The sequence below is a fragment of the Rissa tridactyla genome, chromosome 2, assembly GCF_028500815.1.
Source record: "Rissa tridactyla isolate bRisTri1 chromosome 2, bRisTri1.patW.cur.20221130, whole genome shotgun sequence".
Taxonomy (NCBI): Eukaryota; Metazoa; Chordata; class Aves; order Charadriiformes; family Laridae; genus Rissa; species Rissa tridactyla.
The window spans coordinates 151,142,877-151,166,052 of NC_071467.1; the positions used below are offsets into that span (position 1 = coordinate 151,142,877).

Consider the following 23,176-nt stretch of genomic DNA (forward strand, 5'->3'; position numbering starts at 1 on the left):
TTCCTCTCTTTTTCCCCCCTACTGTTTATTCAATAATCTGCCAAACAGCATAGATGTCTTCTGAACAGATTTATGCAAAAGTGGGAAATTGAGTGGTAATGATGTTGCTTCCATTAAATTCAGACTATTCTGTTTTACATATACTATTCATTGCTGTGTTACTGACTAACATGGCTGCTGTTAGCTACAATGAAGTGCACGACAAAATTGCTCTGATCTTAGACTTCAGATATAATTTGAGACAGCTACCTTAAAACAAAAGAACCTAAGTCCATAAATAAACTATAAGCAACATAAACTTTTTAATAGCAGAAACAGTTATCAAACAACTATGCAAATCCCACAGGACTAGATAATCTCTGCCATAATTATGTAGTCCACTAAGTGAGTAAAATTTCCAAAGCTTAACTCATGAATAAAACCGGATTGCTTGTGATGTAATTTCATAAAACAAACAAGAAGACTAAAGGCTCCAGATGCTACTTAAGGTTTTGCAGATGGATTAATGGCTACTACTTAATTGTTTACAGTATGTGTGAGGAGATACATGGCAGTTGTAGAAAGAATGCCTAAAAAGAAACTTATCGTTAGGTACGTGCTGAATTTCTTTACCAATATAGCTGTGTTTCCAACAGGTCACTTTTATAATCTTCTGTTTGAAATAGCCTTTAAATGTTGAGTGAGGTTTTTGCTACTTTTTCTGGTAGATAATATATGTTCCTAAATATTTTCTGTTTGCTGTATTCTGATTGTGCTAATAAAGTGAACATTTGCCGTGATGTTTCTGGTTCTGCTTTGGCACTGCTAACACAGCAGTAACTAACACAGCAGGAACTAACCTGTTCCAATCCCAAGCATCCTCTCTAATTCTGCCACTTACGACAGCTGTGCCAATACAAGAACTGTGAAGAAAACACCACTTGCAGTAGTCTAGGAAGAACAAAAAATGCTCCCCAAACATGGGCATTGGAGGAGAGATAGCTGAGAAGAGGTGTTCAGCCATGGAGTTGGTGGACTTCCTAATGGGTTGTCTTTCCTGGCCTTTGAGGTAGCCAGCCCCAAACAGAGGCACAGCCACCACATCGAAGATCATAGGAAGCTGTAGCATCCCTTTGGGTTGTTTTAGGAATGGATTGGGCCTCCTCCTCTCTCAGGAAAAGGAGAAATGAAATTGAGCTTTTGCGGACATCTTATCTAGGGAACCTCCTGAAGACCGTGTGTTGCTTTTCCCTTTTTATAGCTGTGTTGTCTAATTGAGATAAAGCAGCATGCATACTTCAGATACAGGAATTTGCACTTGTTCAGATAAATCTGCTGTGTGATGCCCCACACCCAAACACAGAAGAAATCACAGAAACAGCAGCAAGTGGTGATCTTGTTGAGCATTCAGACTTGTAGAAGGGAAGGCCCCTTCTGTGCTTGTTCCCTGTTACCTCCATTATACTGGAGCGTCCTGTAAAACCGAGGCGTGTACTGGAACCTCCTGCCTCTGCATGGATCCCTCTGTAAGCCAGTAGGTTTCTGACTAAAAGTCCCCAGAGAACTTGGAAATTCAGGTGATAGGAGCCAGACGCTTGTCCAAAATGGGTATTCTGTGGAAAAAAAAAAACATCCCTTCCTTAAGCACACAATCTAAAAAATTGCTCTAGTGAGTTAATATGAATCTCGGTACCTTTTTAACCCTTAGTTATTTATCCTCACCAGACCCCTGTGGAATAGGAGAGTTCTTTTCATCTTGAATGATGGACTGGAAGCTGGGTTATGGGGACTAGCTACCATGTTCTCACCCATGTGTACCAGCTTTCCCCTTTGCATCCCTCTGCTTTTCTGACCCCATACTGAGTCATCTGTGTTTAATGTGTAAGGAAGCAATTGAATTATTTTTATGGTTGCTGGTCTGAAATGAGTCAGTGCAGGGGCAAACATGTTGTGGAGCAGGGAAGGGATAGGCTCACGCAGCCAGGGAGAGGAGCGGGAATCTGGCAGCCAGCAGCTGTCTGAGATTGCTGTGGAGCCTTGGACCAACCCCGGTGACTTCTCCAAGGTCACACAAGCTTCTGTCAGCAAGAAATTGAAACCATCTCTCTGCTGTTATAGGGTGCTGACTGTAGGTCTGTCACATGCAATAACTGCTAGGAAGTGGTTTTAGTTTTATTCTACTTGAGTTTATTGTTTGCTTGCAAATACTGATATATGAATTAATAGATGCTCTCTAGTATATGCCAAAATCCAAACATTGAGCTGGTCATAACTGTAGATCTTCAGGTGTAAGCTAGGTGCATTCCATGAGGAATACATAGTTAACTTCAGGTAACTTTCCCTTAGAAATTTGATTTTTGGATAATCAGCGATCTGTTGAATACAGTGCCTTTATGTTTAAGGGATACTGGCTTATAATAGAGATTGCTCAGGAATTAGTGTCTGAAACAAATCCTTATGTGGTATTACATTGCCAACTCAGTAAAAAATCAGTCAGTACAGAGTTGCCTGATAACTCACGCAATCTGCAGTGTGACATTTTATCAATGGTCTAATACAAAATTTAGAATGAAGTATTTCACTAATCCTGGACACACAAATTTCTTAACAGGTACAGCATTTTGAGCTATGTTCTGTATCATTAAGGCGGTGCTGAATGTAATGGTCCTAGGGCAGAGCTTAGGGTATGTATTCTGGCATCAGTTTCTGTGCCTTATTTTTTATGTTCATTTGGGAAGGAATAAACCAGGAAACTTCTTTGAAGAGTTTAGAGCTCTGTGCTGGTTATCATAGAATAGAATCACAGAATGGTTTGGGTTGGAAGGGACCGTAAAGATCATCTAGTTCCAACCCCCCTGCCCTGGCCAGGGACACCGCCCACTAGACCAGGCTGCTCAAAGCCCCATCCAGCCTGGCCTTGAACACCTCCAGGGATGGGGCATTCACAACCTCCCCGGGCAACCTGTGCCAGTGCCTCACCACCCTCACAGTAAAGAATTTCTTCCTGATATCCAATCTAAATCTACCCTTTTTCAGCTTGAAACCGTTACCCCTTGTCCTATCGCTCCACTCCCTGATCAAGAGTCCCTCCCCATCCTTCCTTCAGGCCCCCTTTAGGTACTGGAAGGCTGCTATAAGGTCGCCTCGGAGCCTTCTGTGCTCCACGCTGAACAACCCCAACCCTCTCAGCCTGTCGTCATAGCAGAGGTGCTCCAGCCCTCTGATCATCTTTGTGGCCCTGCGCTGGACCCGCTCCAACAGGTCCATGTCCTTCTTGTGCTGTCTGTGAAGCTGTCTGCTTCACTCCTGTGTTTTTACAGTTTCCTTAGAAAAAGGACTATAAACAAAAAAAATTCTGGACATGATTATATGTAACGTGCATTTTCTTTACACAGCGCACTACAGTTAATTCAATATGAAGGGCTTTCTCCTAGCTCTGGCAAATTTTTTCGAGCTACCATTTGACTTAATTTCTCTGTATTTTTTTTTTTTTTTAACTTCTATGTCTTGAAACCAAAGAAAGCTTATTGCAGTTTTAAAAAAAAAAGAAGGACAATATTGGAGAAATCTGCCTCCGGCAATCTAATATATTGTCTGTTGTTCTTCTAGGAACAAATGCATCATGTGGATTTTTATGTAGGAGGATTTTTAGACTTTTAATGGTTGGGTGTTAGCCACAAGGTTCATGTGACATGACAAATGTGGAACATCTGTGTACTGATGCACATCCCTGTTCTAAAAGTCATTCCCACCACCACATGCATTGAATTAAATACAAGAATTTAGGGAAAAAATAGATGGAAGAATACATTCTGTCAAATACAATGGCAAGGATCTGTTGTGCAAGCCATCAGAGCTCACTCACGCGCTTCTCCATGCACTTCTTACTGAGAGGTCTGTCTGATGTGCTCTGTGCATTAACTGTTCCCCCCTTTGGACTGGGAAAGTAGTATCGTGCTTTCCTAGTCAGTGGCAAACTATTTTCTGGGTAGAAATTATAGTTTAGCATAAGGGATTTCTTGATATGGTTCCTTGTCGGAGTGATGTATGGACTGTATGTGAAGTAAGTAGCTGAGCGTGTTGGCATACTTGAATTGGAAATGAAGTGTGGCTGAGTGGCTTTGACCAGGATCTCTCATATTAAAACATGAATCTTATTCATAACTCTACCTGAAATGACCTTACTTAGCGACCGATATCCTGGTAAATCCTGAGTACCACTGTTTGATTCCGTGCTATGACTGGAATAAACGTCTTTGGCTATAAAATGACTGCAACGTAGAAAAGAAAAGCAATTCTTATGCATAAGATTTGACGTTTAACATTCTGCACCAGTAGCTAGGAATCCCATTTCTTCTAGACTGCTTACCAAATTGCATGAAAGGTGCCGTACTTCATTACAACTGGTATACTTGGTGCTATCACCTTGGTCTGACAAGAGAGGCTGCCAGGTGTAGATTGCAGGATAGAGTACATCCAAAAAGCAGACTTCAGGATGCAAGTCACAGCTTATGTTGAGGTGGAATTCATTGCTCACAGCTCACTGCTGTGCGGAAGTTAAGTGTGGTAGATATATGCAAGTCATTAGAAAGACAACTATTAGTATTTCAGAAGTGGTCTGAAACTTTAGATGTTTAGGTTTGAACACATCATTAAGTAGGTTTGGTTGGTTTTTTTTAAGTAATGCAAAGCTATTCTTTCAGATGTTGTCACCACAGATAAGGATTTATTGAATTCTGGTACTCAGAGCTGTAAACCGGTCTTAAAAATTCAGTCCTTACGTTCTAGGTTATCTTCACAGACTTGAATCTGGGAGCGCAAACTTAGAGGACCTCCTTTAGTTGATCTGAACTTAGTTTCAAACATCTCTCTCTGAAATGATTTCTGAATACTTCCTTCATACGTTGACATTATGATGGCTGTTTTCATGCTGTGCTGAACTCTTTTTTAACTTAATGTTTGTGAAGCTTTTAATACCTTGCTCAAAAGAGATTTCAGTTTATAAGAGCTTCTACTCCAGAGTGCACATAAAAGCTCTTCTTCCAAAATAGCAACATAGGCCTGCATTTCCGAGGCAGTGTGTACAGACATTGGAAAGCCTGGATGCTTTGAAAATGGCACTTCACTTGGAAATAGCTTCTGAATGATACCCTGCTTTTAAAGGAGACATAAGAAGTGGTCTGAAGTAAAGGGAACATCTCTGGGATTTGTTGTCCAGAGTCAGGTGCTTAGGACAGGTGCTTAGGGAGTGAACAGATATGGTATACAAGCCGTAAATAATTTTGGCATCCATTTTAATTGTCCCGTTCATCAGTGCTGCCTTAGAATTTGCCATGCTTTTATTGAATTGTTTATATCATAAAAATACAGTTAGCTCATAACAACATGCAGATTCCTTAATAACTGAAGTTGGGGGTGACACACGTTTTTGTTTGGGTTTTAAGTTGATAGTTTTGAAACTAAATTAATTTTGGTTTTGGTTTTCTTTTCCAAAGCTGTTGATCAAAACCAACCAGCCACTCTCCCACCACAGTCTGCCTGAGCTCTCTAAAAGGCCACCCTCCCAGCTGACCCTGTGAGCCCTCTGTCTTTAGTGCGTGAGGATCCATGAGGATTTTTATGTCACATTTCTAGCAGACTTCTTGTCTTGAATGCTGGCTACAGTAAGTACATCTGAGTCAGCAGCTCTGTCCACATGCCCTCTGAAAGTCTGATACAGAACCTGGGCTGATCTGATTGTGATCTGTTTGGTACGGGACTTGCCCAAGCTGAGTGTTTCTATTTGAAGTGTTTTTTAATTGAGCTTTGTAAAACTGTAGTTAGGAAATAATTCTGTATGTCCAGAATGTTTAGGTGTTAAATTAAGCTAGTGTTCAAAGTAGTTAAATGCAGCTTTGATGTAAATTACTTTATGTAGACGCAGCAGTAGCTTCACATCCTTAGAATTATTTAAGTAATGTAGCTTCTTTTACCCATGCTCCAGTTTTGTTAAACAATTGAGAGTAATCCTGTGAGGCCCTTTTGATTTCAGTCTGGTTTATGTCATGAAAATGTCCTTCAGAGTGCTGGAAAAATAATTTGATAATTTTTCAAAGGTTTTGAAGCTACTTCAAATGTCTTTTTATTACACTAGAGGTCAGTGTATAACGGGAGCTTCTGTGAGGTGGTATAGAGTTTCTTGCAGAATCCTATTTCATCAAATTTGAAACCAGATTCTAAGAGAAATTGTAGCCTACTACTGTGGAAAAAACTTCACATTAACATGTCTTATGATGTTCTTGGCTAAAGGGCTGAAGGGCTTTTTTGAGCTTCCTGATTTTAATTCTCCTTGCTTAAGCAGTATTTGGCAAGTATCAATAATAGGGCTTTAATGTGGTAAGCATGAATATGCACACACAGTTATTCCAATGAGCACCTCAAACATTAACCTTGCATTGCAATAACATGACTTTTTGGTTCAGATATGTTTCTATATGCTATGCTATTTATAGGAGTCATCTTTAACTTGTGCACTGTACTTATTAAAGACATGGTGGGAGAATTGCACATGCACCTATTAGTGTAGATGCCAACTTCCTGGGCACTGAGCTGGTAACTTCAGGTGAATGACTTCACTTTTGGGTGTTGAGGGAAGCATAGTAAGGCATGATTCTATCACAATACTTGTAGAGATTGTCTCCTCAGCAGGTCTTCTTCAGTTCTGCAGAAAAGTAATTTCTTTAAACATCTGGAATGTGCAAAAGCAAATTGTTTCTGAAAACATCGTTGGGCAGGGGGACTAGAACAGATGGTCAAACTACAACAGCGTTATGTGAGGTCAAATGGGAGAGAAATGCACTGAAGGAGAGTCCTGCTGACTGGAGCAGATTACATCACAAATGACAATTTAAGTAAGATGGTTGAATAAGAAAAAATAACAGCAGGGTGGATTTGAGCTCTTGAATGTGTTTTCTACGAGAAATGGCTACAAACAAAAGTGCCTATATCCTGTTTGTCTTGTGTAGGGTTCTTCTGAAATGCCTGGAAAACAAGAAAAGTAAGAACATGTAATGTTAAAAAGTTTACAGGCTAGTACCAATATAGAGGGTAAGTGCAGGCATAGAGCAGAATTTTGCTGTTCTAAGTGATTTTCCGAGTGTTCAAGTGAGACCTGGGCTGATAGAAGTCTTTGTGGCCTTTCTTTTTGGTGGGGTGGAAGGGGGAGGGACCCTGTAAAAGCATAACCAGTAGTCTGAAAATCTCCTTTGCACTTGGCTGCTGCCCAGTATGTTTTGTTACATGCCTCTGGAGCACTGAGAAGGATGACACCTCAGTTGAGATAGTGTGAAGGAGGTGATAGATTCTGGTTTAATTGAACTCTCTGTGAGAATTCCTGGCTTCACAGGAAAGTTGTTGCACTCATCTACCTCTTTCCTAGGTTTGTCCAGGCTGCATTTTTTTTATTCTCTGTAAGAAATGAAGATGTACCAAGGCTGAGCAGAATGGGGCCTTATCAAAACATCTCTAAGTTTTGTGGCATCAGGCTTCATTGGGTTGGTTTTGAAGAGCCTGAGAAGATGATGCCTTTGCAGAACTGATGTCATACAAGTCATTAAGCAACAAATAAAACATCCTTTTCCTGTCCTTTTGACATTGGAGGGACGCAACCTTAATTTGTTCCAGTAAAACTCTTTGTAGTCTTTTCTGCGTGTAAGAGCTCTGGAACTACGAGGCTTATCTTAAAGTAGAGAAGCTGTCGTAGCTGCCCTGTAGCCAGCCTACTGAATAACCTGATGGGTAACTGCAGATGCTTGCAGAACAGCTGTCTGCTGTGCACAATGACAGTCTTTCCTGGTTTGTCTATCAGGTGTTAAGTTAGTCCAAATATTGATGTTATCTGCATTCAGAAGAATCTTTGTCTAGAAAAATGGTAAGTTTGATTATTCTCCTGGATCAAAAATAATGGATCTTTGTGGCTAACCAAAAAGTGATTGCGTACTAGCCCCTCTTTCTAGTTCATAATATCAAGTATACAAATGATATTTTGATGTTTGTCTTGCCTTCATGATGTACTGACTGATTCCAGGATCCATCTATTGTGTAATAAAGTGGAGTCCATCAAAAAGGCAAAAATTAATATTTTGAGTGTCTTTTCCTGCTTTTGTTCTAAACTTTCAAAATGCGTGAGTTATCAGATAAACAGTTCAAGTGGCTTGCCAGACAATTCCGAGATGAACTGGAGAAAGTGTGCAAAAAATTGCAGCCAGGGTCAGTCTTTAAAAGGTTGGAATTCAATTGCTGTCTCTTGCATTTTGATTTCTATCTCAAATGTTCCCTGGTAGGTGCTCTGTGTTTCTTAGGCCTTGTGTTTGTCTCATTGTGTGTTCTTGCCTAAAATTCTTGTAAGACGTAGGACACTAACTGTAGAATATAGTGGCATAGGCAAATATAAAAAAAACAAGAAGAACAACTCTGTCAAGATAGTTCAACTCACACCAGATATTCAAGGTTTCTTTACAAGGATAGACTTTGACAGGCTTCAAAGCTGCAGGGCTTCAAAAGTGCAGCACCACGGTCTTCTCTCTCTTCTTCCAATACACAGATGTAGCATTTGTCAAAAAAGAAATAATGAAATATGCTAGTGGGATAGTGGCAGTGCACGCCAGGTTTAATGTGTGCTGTGCATTATAAATGTCACCTCTTCTAACCTCATAGTGGCTTCCAGGAAACCCGTGAAGTAGTTGACCAAAACTATAGCTGGATTTCAAATCCTTCCTTTTCTCTCTTTTTAAAATGTCAATACGTAAAGAGGAAGAAGGTAGGAACAGTAGATGTAATCAGGCAATCCTGCAGTTAAGTAGCATGAAGGAATTAAGAAACTGAGCATTATGTGATGGTGGAGAAACTAGTTCACCTTTCTTCAACTACCCCTTGCCAACCATCTTTATTCTTCAACTTTCATACGAGGCTGAAGTGAGTCCCCATTCATTGACCCTTCAAAAGTGCAGGAATGCTCATTTGAAGTGAATAAAAGTTGGAAATGGGAAAACAATAGCATGTGGTTTACCATATTCTGGAAACTTTATGCTAGTTTCCTGCCTGAAATACGAAGATAAATGTGGGTAGACTGTAAAAACTGTCTTAGTTAAAATGTGTGAACAGCTGCATAACATTTAGGAGGAAGATTGAATTGCTGCCTGATCTGTTCCCATGGACTCTAAGGTAGTCTATGTTTGGGGATTTGCTTGTCTTCTAAAATCAGAATTTTTCCCAACTTGGGCAAAATTTCTGTCTTATCGCTCTTTTTGTCTTTTCAATGAATTTTTTTTTTTTTGACCTCTTCTCTAGATGCTGTTATTAGTGTCTGACGTGTTTAGCAGCTGCAGTGGAAGCAGAGCAGTGACCTGACTGCTCTTAACAGTTGTTGCTCTGGTCATGTAGGGCATCATGACTTCATTTTATGCCTCTTAATAGATTAAAAATGGAAGTTTAATAAAGCAGCTGTGAAAGTGAAAGTAGTCTATTTGGCACCTAAAAATATTTGCAGGTGAGCTGAACCTCACCCCGCAAGAGTAAAAATGTTGTTTTAGATACCAGGCATATTACAGGAGGGAGACAATAATCTGCTCAACAGCACAGGCCGTTTCATGGAGTTCAGGTCTGCATTGGAGAACTCCTCACTGTTCTGTGGAAAGAAACAACTGCATTGGTGGTACAGAATAGAGTAACAAGCCCAGAGTAGTTGATTATTGTGGGTTTTTATAAGTTCAGGGGATTGGCATCCTTAAGGACGATGTGGTGCTGGGATAATTCAGCTAGTTTAAAATAAGCTAACTTGGATAATTCATCAACATGAATCTCCACGTGGGCTAAATTGCCCTGTGGGAAAGCAATTAGTGTTACAGACAGAGCCAGAGATGTTTTGTGTTTGCCAAAGACGAAGAAAAAAGCAGTTGCAGTTCAAGGTGTGGGGATCAAAAATCAGGCCACGTGGCATGTGTTGCCTACAGAGCTGGACTTGATTAGGTCAGTTGCTCTCTACTGGAAGAGGTCTCAAGTCTGTCTCCTGATTGCTGTAGTTCTAGGAAGAGAGCTGGCTCTTCCAGTTGCATCCACTGATGTTTAAAATTAAAGATTTTGAGGATAATAGTCTTCTGGTAGATGCTGCTGTTTTGTTGTTGTCTTCAGTGCTGCTTGACCTTACTGAAAGGTGTAAGGCAGACTACTTTCTGTGAAGTGGTAAAATGAAAGCTTGGCGTTTCTAGAGAAATTGGTAGTTCAAGAATGTATCTCATGTTAAAGGCTCAGACTGTAGTAACTGAAGGGTCAAGTTCCTTGGGGTTCCTATCAAACTTGCAAGACCTCACTTTCCCTGTGAGCTACAGTCCATCAACAGCTGGGCTTTGAAAAGTGCTGTTGCTTTTGGTGATGATCTTGTCTGTATGAATGGGCAAGGTGGCAATATACTCTAAACTGCTTCATTTCCTGTAGTCAATCGGGTCAGCCCCTTTGTGCAACTGCTTGGTAGTTCTGAAGTTGTTCTCATATCCTGGGATGTGCATTTGTGCTTCTTACCCATAATTTTTTCTGTTTATTTCTTGTAGGAGGAGGACTGCCTTTTGGATTGTGAGCTGGATTGTGAGCCACTTGGACGTGGTGATGCAGATCTACCTAGAGAGTCAGGACTGGATGGTTGGGATTTAAGGTGAGCCTGTGCTGAAAAATGGATGCAGATGTGAACCATGAACTCTGGGTTTTTTCTTTTTTTTTTTGTGAGTTGTTTGTAGCAAACATTTAAAGAAGAATCTGTGTGTGCCTCCTAGTACCTGTGTCACATTAATGAAATGTAGTGGTATAATGGTTAAGAACTCAGAGTCGCCTTTAAGACCTTCAGAAAAGCTGGATGGTATTTAAATACCTAGGAAATGCTAATGCTGCTTTAAGAAGAAATTTTATTCAATCTGAAAGTGACAATAAGAGTTCCCAAAACTTCATCTCAGTATGCACTGAGAGGCAGCAGGCAGCTGACGTGGATCTCCTGTTCCTGCCTTTCTATCATTCCCTCTTCCAATTGTTGTATAACAAAATAGGTTCAGCCATTCTAGACTATGGAAAATTCCTTCAAATGTAACATTTTAATTAATTACAGACCTGTATTCTACCTTTCATGTTGCCCAGTCTTCATTTTGCAGATTTTTGATGATATATTTGTAGTTAAAATTTGATTCAGTTTTTTTCAGTTCTTGGCTATGGAAAAGCATTTCCCTAAGCAAACACAAACCAAGAACAGAAGGGGCCTTTTTTTGTGTGTAAGTTTGTGTAGCAGGTTCTGTAAGCTCCATAAACGCAGAGCTCCCATAACTTGCATAGTACATGGGATTAATCTTGCTCTTGGAGAATTGCGCGATTTTTGTGAGTAGAGAGATGTGATTTCTTGGACATGATCAGGAAGATCTCACTGGTTTGTGTCAGCAAAATAATATATAGATGATCTATCTCTTAACTTCCCTAAACCAGAACTGATGTCTAATTCTGGACATGCTGCCTGGAAACATCCTACTGTGTCTCTCGCTGCATGTAACCTGTTTTTTTTCAGAAGTATGGTAGACACTTTCAGTTGTTGCTCCAAAATTACATGAGAACTGTTTTCCCTGCAACTTTCCATAGCTTCTGGAGGTTCAGGGAACACAGTGTAAAGAGTAGAAATTTGAATAAAAGCTTATTTTGCTGGTTTTAACTTTTTATTAAAAAAAAAAAAAGAAAAGTGGGGGACTGGGGACAGTGCTTACTTTTACACATGCTAGAGAGCTTGAAAAGTTGGAAGGACTTGCAGCAGAAAAGCAAAACCTAACTTTGGTTCCCACAGATTTGGGGTTGGAGCATGGTCATAGAAAAAATTGATTGAATCTCAAAAATTCTGAATTAAAGCATTTGTATAAAATCTCCTCAAAAAATGTTTAGAGCAAGCATATTCACCTCACAGTTATTAGCTGTATACTTTCTGTGCAGTGAATAATTTAATGAAGGGTACGCAGAAGTGGCCTTTTCTTGCAAGACTAAAGCATGTACTGAAAATTATGTGAACACTCCTGTGAATTTAGGCTTTTAGGGATAATGTGTGCTTAAATAAGTTCTTCCAGCAAAGACTCAAGTAAGTCAAGCCTCCGGAGAATTTCTTGCTGAACTTGCTTCTTAGTATATACCATCATAAAATGGTTGTAACCTTCAGAAGATGATGCTGTCAGACCATGTGGATGGGTATTCTGGCTGTATTTAAAAAAAATAATACATCAACAACTAAAATCCACAGCGATTATTTTAGTAGACAATTTAAACAATCAGAGATAGTTAACACTACACAATTTACAGATTTAATGTGATCAAGATAAGACATAGCTTGAGAAGGTTTCGTCTCTAAACCACAGGCTATTTGGATATATAATCTTCAGATGAACATGTTTAAGTTTTTCCACAGCATCTTGAAATACTATGCATTATTTACTGTTACTGTAACTGTCTTATAATATATATTCAGTAAACAATTACATAGACTCCAGATTATTGGACTATAAAATGATAGAAGAAAATCGGTGATCTCTGGAGGTCATGACCTAACTTTCTACTTTTTTGCTAGAATTGCATCTGGGTAAGACTGTCCAGTTGACTTTAGAGGCTGGGAAATATGCAGAGCATGATCACATGAGTTGCTGATACTCTCTTTTCGTATAGTTCCAGTAAACACAGTTTATGAACAGGTATTTTGTTTGTTTAATTTGCAATGTGTCGGTTTTGCTAGCAGCATACCATTTATCATGGGCTACTTGTATTGTGTAACTTCCACAAAAGACAGCAAAGCCAAGGCTTCACGTGCAAGTTCATGTGCTGTCTTGCAGGACACTTCAGCAGCCCTGCTTATATATGAGGAAACACGCAGTGCTCCTTCTATTACCGGTTTATTTTTGATTACAGAAATTTCAGCCAACTCTTGCTGTCCAATGTAGCTTGCAAAACAGTGAATTGTTTCATTTCTGCTGTCTAGGTTAGAACTGAAACACTGGGGATGCCCGGATTTTATAAATCCCTTGTCAGTGCAGCAATATCCTTCAGGCTGATGTCACATGTTGAGCACCTGTGCCATGTTCTCTCTAACCCAGCTGGAAACTTCATCCTCTCCCTTCTGAGGATACAGGCAAAAACATTTATTTCCTATTCATTTTCTCAGATGTCAATAAGACTGTTCCCCTCTACTGTGGTTTCAATTCAGCTACCTTTCTGAATACTTTGTAAGCTGAATTATTAATGCTTGCACCGTTTTAAAAAATAATGCCATGCAGTACCTCACAATGTCTTGCTGACCCAGAAATGATTTGTTTTGCCATTTCGAGAACAATTTGTTTGAACTTTTGTGCTTTACTGCTACAGAACCATAGTACTAGACTTCTTGCAAAAGCAAAGCTTACAGGGAATGTCATCCTATTGAAAGTGGTTTGCTCTTAGACAATGTATGAGAATGCTTTTGTTAAAATGTGTTTGGTGTAGTACCTGTTGTGCCTAGTGTTCTCTGGCAATATTACTGATGCTCGGTTTGCCTGAGGATGGAAATGTTAGTGTTGGATTGGCCTGGCATCTTGTGTAAAGAGTAGAGGTCCTCAGTTACGCTTGAAAGTGTACCAGCTCTTCACCTTCTACCTCATTGGTAAGGACTGGTCTTTTGCTACTTTCTCCATACAGTTCCTCTCAGGCTTTGGAATTGCACTACTTGAACGCATACTCAAAACTTTGATTTTTGTTGTCATGGATTTTTTTTTTTTGTTTGTTTAGACCATTGGGAATTTTTAGTAAAGATGTTGCCGGGTGGGATAGGGACAAGGCAAAAGCATCTTCCTTACTGCTGCATCTCTCTCCAAATTGATAGTTATTGGTAAGAAAGGAAGTTATGCCCAATGTCACTCCCAGAAATTCAACATGTGCTTGGCCTGGGCTGTTGCCAAATGTCCTTAGCTATTTATTGTGGTCAACAAAACAACATCCTGGCTCTTTGAGAGTTGTAAACTTTGGATGAAACCACTAATCCATTCAGTCTGACATCCTTTCTGACACTGTGTGCTTCTTTCTGTAGTAAGGCTTTTGGGGACTAGCCTGTCCACCTGGGTCATTTCTTCCTAATTTCCATTCAGTGGAAGTTTTCAGGTTTGTTTCAAGGATCTGAATTACTTATGCTTCTTTCCAAAGCTTTTATTGCAGTGTCCTACTGAAAGGGTCAGAAATTTTCATCTTTAGGTATATTTTGTTTCCTTCAAACTGTAATGACTCAAGAGTGTTAGTGTGAAGCCATGCAAAGCAAGAGAAGGTCAAATCTGAGAAGTGATGATTCAATTGTATTGCTTTTGCTAATTTCTTTGAATTGGGGATTCTGTATTTCATTAGTGGCTCTATAAACTCTGATGTTCGAGACTTGCAACTGATACGTTTTCTAAAAACAGAGGGAGGAGAGGGAGTCCTCAGTTTATTTCAACAACCACAAGCAACACTTCCAAAATACACTTGTGGTTGTATCTCAGAGTTATGAATCTTAGGTTATCTAGTGGTGACTAACTTGGTGAGACAGTAGCCTAATATGTCCACGCTTTATTTAGAAAAGGTAGTTCTTATCGGAGACAAGGAACACCAGTGTTTCATTCACTGTGCTTGCTGAATCCCCGAGTACAGATATCAAGTCTGTCAGCAGTTCATGCTGCAAGATACAGAAACTTGCCTTTCGGGATCTGACTGCGAGTTCTTAAAGATTTTGCAGTACAGAAAGAAACAAACTCCTCTCTCCCTCCCCCTTCTCTCCTTCCAAATGTACTTTTCAGGCTGTCTATGGTTTGATCAAAGTTAACAAAGGGTTGTGATATCTCTTGATCAGAGAGATTTTTTCACTTACATTGTGGTGAATTTTTTTATCACTGTATTATCTCACTGGAGTGGTGGTTCACATATAGATTATAAAAGCTTTCTAAATTCTTCAGGCAGAGCCTAGATTGTATACCAGTTATTACATTTAGAGAATGCCATAGGTTAAGAAAAAAATGACCTTTTCCTCACTGCAGAGTCTAACCTGTAGGGTCCAGGTGTGTGTCTTCATTAAGACAGCAATCTTTTGCTGTTGTGCCTGTTTAAAAATAAAATGGAAAAGCAAATCCTCCCTGGCAAACCAGGAGATCCTCAGTTTTGGGGGTATATTCAGTTTGCGTTGAAGATAAGCTGGGTTGGAGGGCATAGGCTTTGACACAAAACATGCGGTTTTATTCCCATAGACAGTGCAGCCGAACTGGGGATTACTGTGGGACTGTCCTCCCCGATTTGCCACCTTCTCATCGATTCGAGCATAGGGAATTGTTTGGCCCTGTGGCAATAACAGCAACCGTAATATGCATCTGATAGTGAAAGAGCGAATAGATTGTTCTCCCAGAAAGATAAAAAGTGTTTGTGTTGGGTTTTTTTTGTTTGTTTGCTCTTAAGAGAAATAAAAAACCCTCTGTGGGTCATTTTAGGCTCTCACAGAAACTTGAATATGCTAAAGGAGTGTTGTTGCCTAGCTGAGCCAATAGGGATGGCCAGGCACAGGCAACACTTTTATCCCACGAGAGGGAGGAGGGGTGAATGAGCTAGAAGATATAAGCTGAAACAAAGCCATGCTGTCCTTCTGAGTCATTCACATGCACTGGATGGGTAAGGCTTCCTGCTTCCTGGGACACAGAAGTGGGGTCATGATTCTAACAATGGATTCTGGTAAGCTGCTTTTTATTAAATTTGTCTTTTTTTTTTTTTTTTTCCTGGAAAGTCTCTCCTTCCCCCCCACCCAATCTGAAAAGAAGATATCTGTAAACTGGGAAGCTGAATTGTTAAATGAATACATGCTTACTCCAGACTTCCCAAGCTGTGTGCACTTTACTGTGCGTTACACTGGTGTTATTTCCTGACTGTTACTCATTGAAGCAGAAATCCTCTCTTGCAATGCAAGACCTTGGTATCAAAAGTATGTCTGTTAATTTGTACTTCTCTCTTCATTGGGACAGAACCTGTGGTCTGAGAAGTGTATGATGCCTCTCTGTCTTTGATAATGTGGTTGATAGTCTCTGGAAGATACATGCTAGATCTTACGCTTGCTGTAAAGAGCTAGTGGTGAACGAATGTATTGGCTGTGGCTTCCTCTACTCTGTTTACAGAAATTTTGTATTGGGGAGGAAGCGGGAGAAACTGCTTCAGTTCTGCTTTGTGTGTTTATGGCAAAGGAAGTCTATGTGAAAAGAGCACACACAGGATTTTATTTTTTTTTTATCAAATTAGATGCGAAAGTGAAATCTTTAACATAGTTCCCTGTGTGATAGGGAGAATGAATGCAAACAGTGAGATGCAGAGGGGTTTCTATAAAAGAAACAAGCAGTCCCAGTCCTGCTCCTTGAGAGGGGGTGTGTTTCCGTATCATAACTTGCATCCTTCAAATTCCACAGTAATAAAAAGACCTCGGATTTTAAATGGTTATGGATAGGGCATAAAGCACCAGTGGTTGTGCTCTGGCAGCATGTTCACGGCTGCTCCTTCTCTTACCAGTTGCAAGCATGCCTGCTGCATTTTTAAGAGTTCTGTTAAACTTTTGTCAGCAGTTGGTTCAGCTGCTTTTTTTTCACTGCAGTCCAGAAGCATAATGTCACAAGTTCTACAAGCTGCGTTGAAAATGATAAACTTATTCAGGCAGATCTTGCTGGTCTGTTTTATCTGCTTGTCACATGCTCAGTTTATTCTGTGCTAATGAAAAGCTCACTGTCCCCTGTGCATCCAATTGATTCAGTTAGGTGTTTGCTAGAGCCTAGAGGGAAAACCTTTTGCGCCTTCTTCCAGCTCTTTGACTTCTCAAAGACTTCCAGAAGGTGACCCAGCTGGGTTCTTCATGCACTATTTGGAGGATATAGCAAACCACTTCGTTAAACCCACCCACACTTAATTGAAGTTGCTTTGTCATCATCTGTGTAGGCAGGATTTAAACTAGTGACTCTTTTTGTGTTCAATGTATGTTTCATGCTTTGCAAATCAGTTAAAACACAGGCCCTTTAATGGCGATGATAAAATTTAATGGAAACTCAGAGGGGAGTAGAATGACATATGGCTGACAATTTTCCATTACATGGAGGATAATGATTTTTTGCATTTTAACCCTCTCACTAGCGTTGTTTCTAGAGGAGCTAAATTTCAGGCCCTTCTTAAAGCAGTTTGAATATTGAGAATTAGCAATCCTCTTCTCTCCCCACTCGTACAAGAAGGACTGATGCCTAGACAGTAGATGTCATGCGAGTATTATAGGAGTATGCCCTGGCAATATTCAGGATTTATGTATTCACGGGAGATACGGATCCAGGCTTTGACCATAAGACACTTCTTCCACTTTGAAATACCAGAGTTCCTGTGCTGTACTACAGTAATTTATCTCTTGTGTGCTGCAGGCACACATTGCTGGCTCATGTTGAGCTTCTTATCAACCAACATCCCCAAGTCCTTCTCCTCAGGGCTGCTCTCAATCCATTCTCCATCCAGCCTGGATTTGTACCCACGTGCAGGACCTCGCACTTGGTCTTGTTGAACTTCATGAGGTTTGCACGGGCCCACCTCTCAAGCCTGTCCAGGCCCCTCTGGATGGCATCCCTTCTCTCCAGTGTGTTGACCACTTCACACAGCTTGGTGTCGTCAGCAAACTTGCTGAAGGTGCACTCAATCCCACTGTCCATGTTGCCGACAAAGATGTTAAACAACACTGTTTCCAGTACCAACCACTGAGGAACTCCACTAGTTACTGGTATCCATTTGGACATTGAGCTGTTGACCACAACTCTTTGAGTGCCACGAACCAGCCACTTCCTTATCCAATGAGTGGTCCATCCATCAAATCCATGTGTCTCCAGTTTAGAAACAAGTAGTGTGGGAAACTGTCAAATGCTTTACGCAAGTCCAGGTAGATGATTTCAGTTGCTCTTCCCTTATCTACCAATGCTGTAACCCTGTCACAGAAGGCCACAAAATTTGTCAGACATGATTTTTGTTTAGTGAAGCCATGTTGGCTCTCACTGATGATCTCCTTATTTTCCATGGTCCTTAGTATAGTTTCCAGGAGGATCTGCTCCATGATTTTGCTGGGCACAGAGATGAGACTAACCAAACTGTAGTTCCCTAGGTCTTTCTTTTTTCCCTTTTTAAAAATGGGGGGTTATGTTTCCCCTTTTCCAGTTGGTGGGAATTTTCACCAAACTGCCATGACTTCTCAAATATGATGGATAGTGGCTTAGCAACTTCATCCGCAAGTTTCCTCAGGACCTACAGATGTATCTCATCAGCTGCCATGGATTTGTGCACCTTCAGGTTCCTTAAGTGATCTCAAACCTGATCTTCTCCTATAGTGGACGGTTCTTCATTCTCCCAGTCCCTGCCTTTACCTTCTGCTACTTGGGTGGTGTGGCTTGAGCCCTTGCTGGTAAAGACTGAGGCAAAAAAGTCATTGAGTACCTCAGCCTTCTCCATATCCCAGGTAAACAGGTCTCCCGTTTCCTTCCAAAGAGCATCTATATCTTCCTTAGTCTTCCTTTTGTCACTGACATACATGTAGAAGCTTTTCTTGTTGCCCTTGACATCCCTGGCCAGATTTAACTCTGTCTGGGCTCAGCTTTCCTAACCTGATCCCTGGCTGCTCAGACAATTTCTCTGTATTCCTCCCAGGCTACCTGTCCTTGCCTCCACCCTCTATAGGCTTCTTTTTTCTGTTTGAGATTGTCCAGGAGCTCCTTGCTCATCCATGCAGGCCTCCTGGCGTTTTTGCCTGACTTCCTCTTTGTTGGGATGCATTGCTCCTGAGCTTGGAGGAGGTGGTCCTTAAATATTAGCCAGCTTTCTTGGGCCCCTCTTCCCTCCAGCTTTATCCCATGGTACTCTGTTGACTTTTATGGTTAGTAAACATACATTTTGGAAGCTTCCAGTTCCTTAAGAATTCTTAAATTAGAGTTCTCAACTTCTTTGTGGGAAAATGGGTCTAACTACCTGAAAGGAAACATTGTAATAAAAGGATTTATAGAAGTGAATTCTAGTATTGCTCAAGTCTATTTAAGTTAGAGAAAAAATATGCAAGCAATTCAGTGCCTTATGCCTTAATCTGGGACACAGATAGTTTATCTACTTGGTTTTGCCCAACTTTTAAAGCTGAGCTTGGTGTTCTTGCAAGTGTTTGCTTATTTCAAATTTTTTTTTTTAATGGACTTCAAATTCTTAAGCTGTTTTTTAACAGAACAAAACGTCTGTTCCTTAAGATAATTCTAAGAATACTTGTCCACTTGTTTCAATTTTTATTAAATGCATTTTGTTCTGCTGCATTTGTCTTTACAGCTTTTAATTTCGCAGGAGCAAGACTAAAAAAGTTTTAGATGGGGGGAGTAAAAAGGAGAGCTGCGAGACAGAGTTGACAGTATAATTGGATTTGAAGCAGCTACAGGCTGGGACTGTTGCAACAGCTGATTTGATCCTTCTGAGTTTCAAGAGCTATTTATGGTAGATTAGCTGTCTCAAAGCTCTACTGTTCCAACCATAAAAGGTTGGTCCTATGTGAGGTTGCCACACTGCATTTGGCTTAGTCCTCTGAGCTTGGAGAGCCTATAGCTTTTTATGTGGATAAATCCAGTGATGGATGGAAATACTAAAGGCAGATCAAGGAATAGCATTGTTGAGGACTTCAGATGGGAGCGAACTCTTAAAAGGAGATTTTCACTAATAAATTTTTTGCACTAATGTTTGGAATCAGCACTTGGATATAGCTCCCGCGTATTTACAGCATTTGATGAACTCATGCTTTTAGGAAAGCGCTGTTCTAAATTTATCTGACTTATCTGAACCATCTTGACTGCACATGTACTTGCCAGCCTTGCATGTTGATATTTGGTAACTTTTGTGAAGTCAGTTTTCTGTTTTCTTAGCGTGTGAGTGTTAGGACTTGGAAAGGAATCTTAGCTGAAGTGAGAAACTTCTCTAAAACAAGAATTATTAAATTCCTGGCTAAAGAGAACTGCAGGCATTATCAGTAACTATTTTGAGAAGACTTTGACCCCTTCTGCTCCATCCGTACCTTCTTTCTTTCCTCCCTTGTGTAAAGGCAGACAAGTGGATTTTTTACAGGATTCTGAAGTAAGTAGCACCTCATTTGGAGCGCTTGCACGCAGTCGCTCGAGCCAGTTGTTTGAGAATATTTGCAGCTTTGTCAGGTTGAAATGTGAGTGGGTTTATTCCAGCCTGTGCATGCCAGTCATTCAGCCTTCCTTAAGGCATTTTGTGTTTTTATTCTCGTGGTTTTGCTTAGAGCATGAGTTCATTCTGCTATGAATGGAAAGTCCTGTTGCTGGTTGGTTTGTGTGTGAGGTGTCTCTCTTTTCTTTTTCCATTTTAATGCATTAAACTTAGCCACGGTACTACAAACCGCTATAAGAACACTTCTATAAAACCAAAATTCCTCAGTAGTACTTTTGTCTTGTGTTTAAGAAGTTCTGTAAACACACGTGAATACTGTTGCATTGGATAACGGTTGTATTTTGAGACTTGGAGTGTTCTGAAGAAAGCTTCCTCCAGCTTTCCATTGCGTTATTTTTAAACATTACCAGGACACAACAGGTGAAAGTTACTGGCACTGTTTTACCTTTCCCTCCTGCAGCAGTATCAGCTGTTAAAGGAGGGGAGCATAAGGGGCAGGGAGAGTGGGAAGAGGAGATTCCTGGCTTCAAGGATGTTCCAGGTGTTGTAGTTTAATCTCCAGAAACATAAGAATAGCGTCCTTGCCAAGGAAATAAATTTTCTGCTTTTAAGTTTCCCTTTCAGGAACTAGCAGTTTAAGGCCATCTTCCATTTTCTTTGGATTACAAACCTGTACAAATACGTATCTAGAATTTTTATTCTTAATTATATAAATATGTTTAGCCTAGAGAATACCAAAAGAAAGAAAATATCTGGAGAGTTACTGTTTAAAAACTACTTCATCAGTTTAGGGATAGGAATATTTTATTGGAATAAAAAATCCCATATATTTAATCTTTCTCACACAGATCTTGTTAGATATAAATTTAAATACCCACCTCTAGCTGCATAGTTTATAGGAGATTAAATCCTTCTACCTGAAGAGGCAGTGAGGGTTAGGAAGAAACTGCCTGATCAATATCCTCCTTCAGATAGCCTCTTTATCTCTGTCTTGGATTAACAGATGTGTACTTCAGTTTGATACTTGACTTTAAAATGGTTTTGCATTGTTTCCAGTAAAATTAGTATTTTTAATAGGCATCTTTTTTTATATGATCTTATTTTTTTTTTTTTTGCTACTTGCATTTTAAAAAGCAAGTTGACATAAATTGCTCCACCATTTTATCATGCCTGTGTTGTGCTCCTATAAACCTGTTAGAAGATGTCAAAGCCTTAAAAATTAAAACAGACCACAAAGAAATCAGATATGGAAGTTGGGTACCCCAGAGTCTGCACAAGAGCAGGAAGACACTGTTAGAGCTCTTGAGTTTCAGGTTCAAATGCACTAAGGGTATAATGCAGGAAACATTTTGATTGATGAGAAGTAACAATATCAGCTCCTCTTTGTGCACCAGATGCTTAAACTTGTTGGGACAGGTAAACTTTCTTCCCTGCTATCTCTGGGGTATTAGTTAGTCAATTTAAGCGTTCATTGTACCTCTTCCAAAGATGTTTTGCCTCAATTGCATTGCTAAATTATATTCTTGGCAAAAATTTCCAGTGGGAAGGAGGATTTCAGATTTCTAGGAACTTTATTCAGAAGGACTATAGCTTTGTATTTGGCATTTCTTTGCTAAATTCCTTATATTTGATAGTTTATGTGGGATAAAGATAGTGGGGACAGGCCATTTTTACTTTTTATACAGAGAAGAGACATTACACTTTATCTGTACACAGAGATCCCCAAAACTATGAAGTTGAGGAAAAATGAAAAGGCAGTACACATTTCTTCACAGCAAGTCAAGGTAGTCTCAGAGATGATGGAGTTGAGCCTTTTGTGACCAAAACATTTCTAGGCAGGTCAGAGGAATCTTTTGCCAGTTTTCTGTGTGGAAAGGGTATGTGCATTATCCTGCATGCATCGTTAACACATGACGAGCTGAGGTTTCTCTTTTGTTTATATTCGTGTTGATGAGGTGATATGAAAGTTTTTATACTCTCAGTACGTTTGTTTATGCAAAACATTACTAAGACTGTGTAGTTTGTGGTTTGTTTTTTTTTTTTTTTTAAATTCAACATTGTCATTTTCCTTGGCTATGAAGCCTTTCATATAATGAACATAGGTGAAAATTGCACAAGCTTATTTAGTTTAAATTACCATTGTTGGAGTTCACGTTTTTTCCCCAATGTGTTGGGTGTTGTGCATGGCAATTTCACTGCAATTTTTAAGAGACGATAGCTCTGGAATAGTTTGCAGTAACAGGTTGGCTGAAATTATTCACTTTGCAGAGGCATCATTGTTGGCTGTGTGTTTATTTGCTGAATGCACAGGCTTCTGTTTCTCCACAGAGAAGCATCCGTTTGGCATAATGGAGGGGAATAGTGTGCTCTCAAAGGAAGCAGGGGGCAAAATGCTCTCCACGAATTAATTCACTGGTTTTGCTACTTTCACAACTAGGCAGTTTAGAGTTAACAAGCACGTTGGAAGGTCGTGATTTTTAATGAGCAAAACATGTCCTAGTTGGAATCTGCCTTAAGCAGATAAGAATGTGTTGGGTAACTGGAGATAAAAATGCTTCTGATGTCACTTACTCACGTGGTGGTGTGTTGAAGGGAGTCTTTCAGTAGACAGAGTAGAGCAATTATGCATTAAGTCTTTGCTGATTTATTTAGGCTTAGTTGATGGGATGGTCCCTCTTTACTCTAATGATCCCAGATTAAAATAATTCAGATTGCTGGGGTTGTCTCTCTTCAGGTGTACAAAAAAGCATGAAAAAAAAAAAATTAACTTGGACAGGAAGCATCATGTGTTGTAATAACTAAGGCCAGGTATGTTTCTAAAACAACTTAAAGCTCCATCAGACCATTACACAGGACGTGTGTAATTTCCTGACACAACTGAGCCGTTTGACGCCAAAAGCTGCCATGCTGTTACTAGTGGTCTGTTACAAAGGAACTGGATTCAGGTGTTAGCCGAGAG

The 23,176-nt window shown here is 40.0% G+C and overlaps 1 protein-coding gene across 21 annotated transcripts in view; it reads left to right on the forward strand.

Annotated features, from left to right (window-relative positions):
• The window catches only part of SVIL (supervillin), a 141,379-nt gene that overhangs the window by 19,477 nt on the left and 98,726 nt on the right, over positions 1-23,176 (forward strand). For 9 of the 21 annotated variants that reach the window (XM_054190076.1, XM_054190081.1, XM_054190078.1 and 6 more), the window contains exon 1: positions 15,642-15,732. In XM_054190076.1, the coding sequence (XP_054046051.1) occupies positions 15,660-15,732 (73 nt within the window). In that variant the 5' untranslated portion in view covers positions 15,642-15,659. Of the gene's footprint in view, positions 1-10,562; positions 10,664-15,638; positions 15,733-19,207; positions 20,158-23,176 lie in introns of those variants that run through there. The other 12 variants (XM_054190073.1, XM_054190075.1, XM_054190080.1 and 9 more) reach the window with 5 other exon arrangements.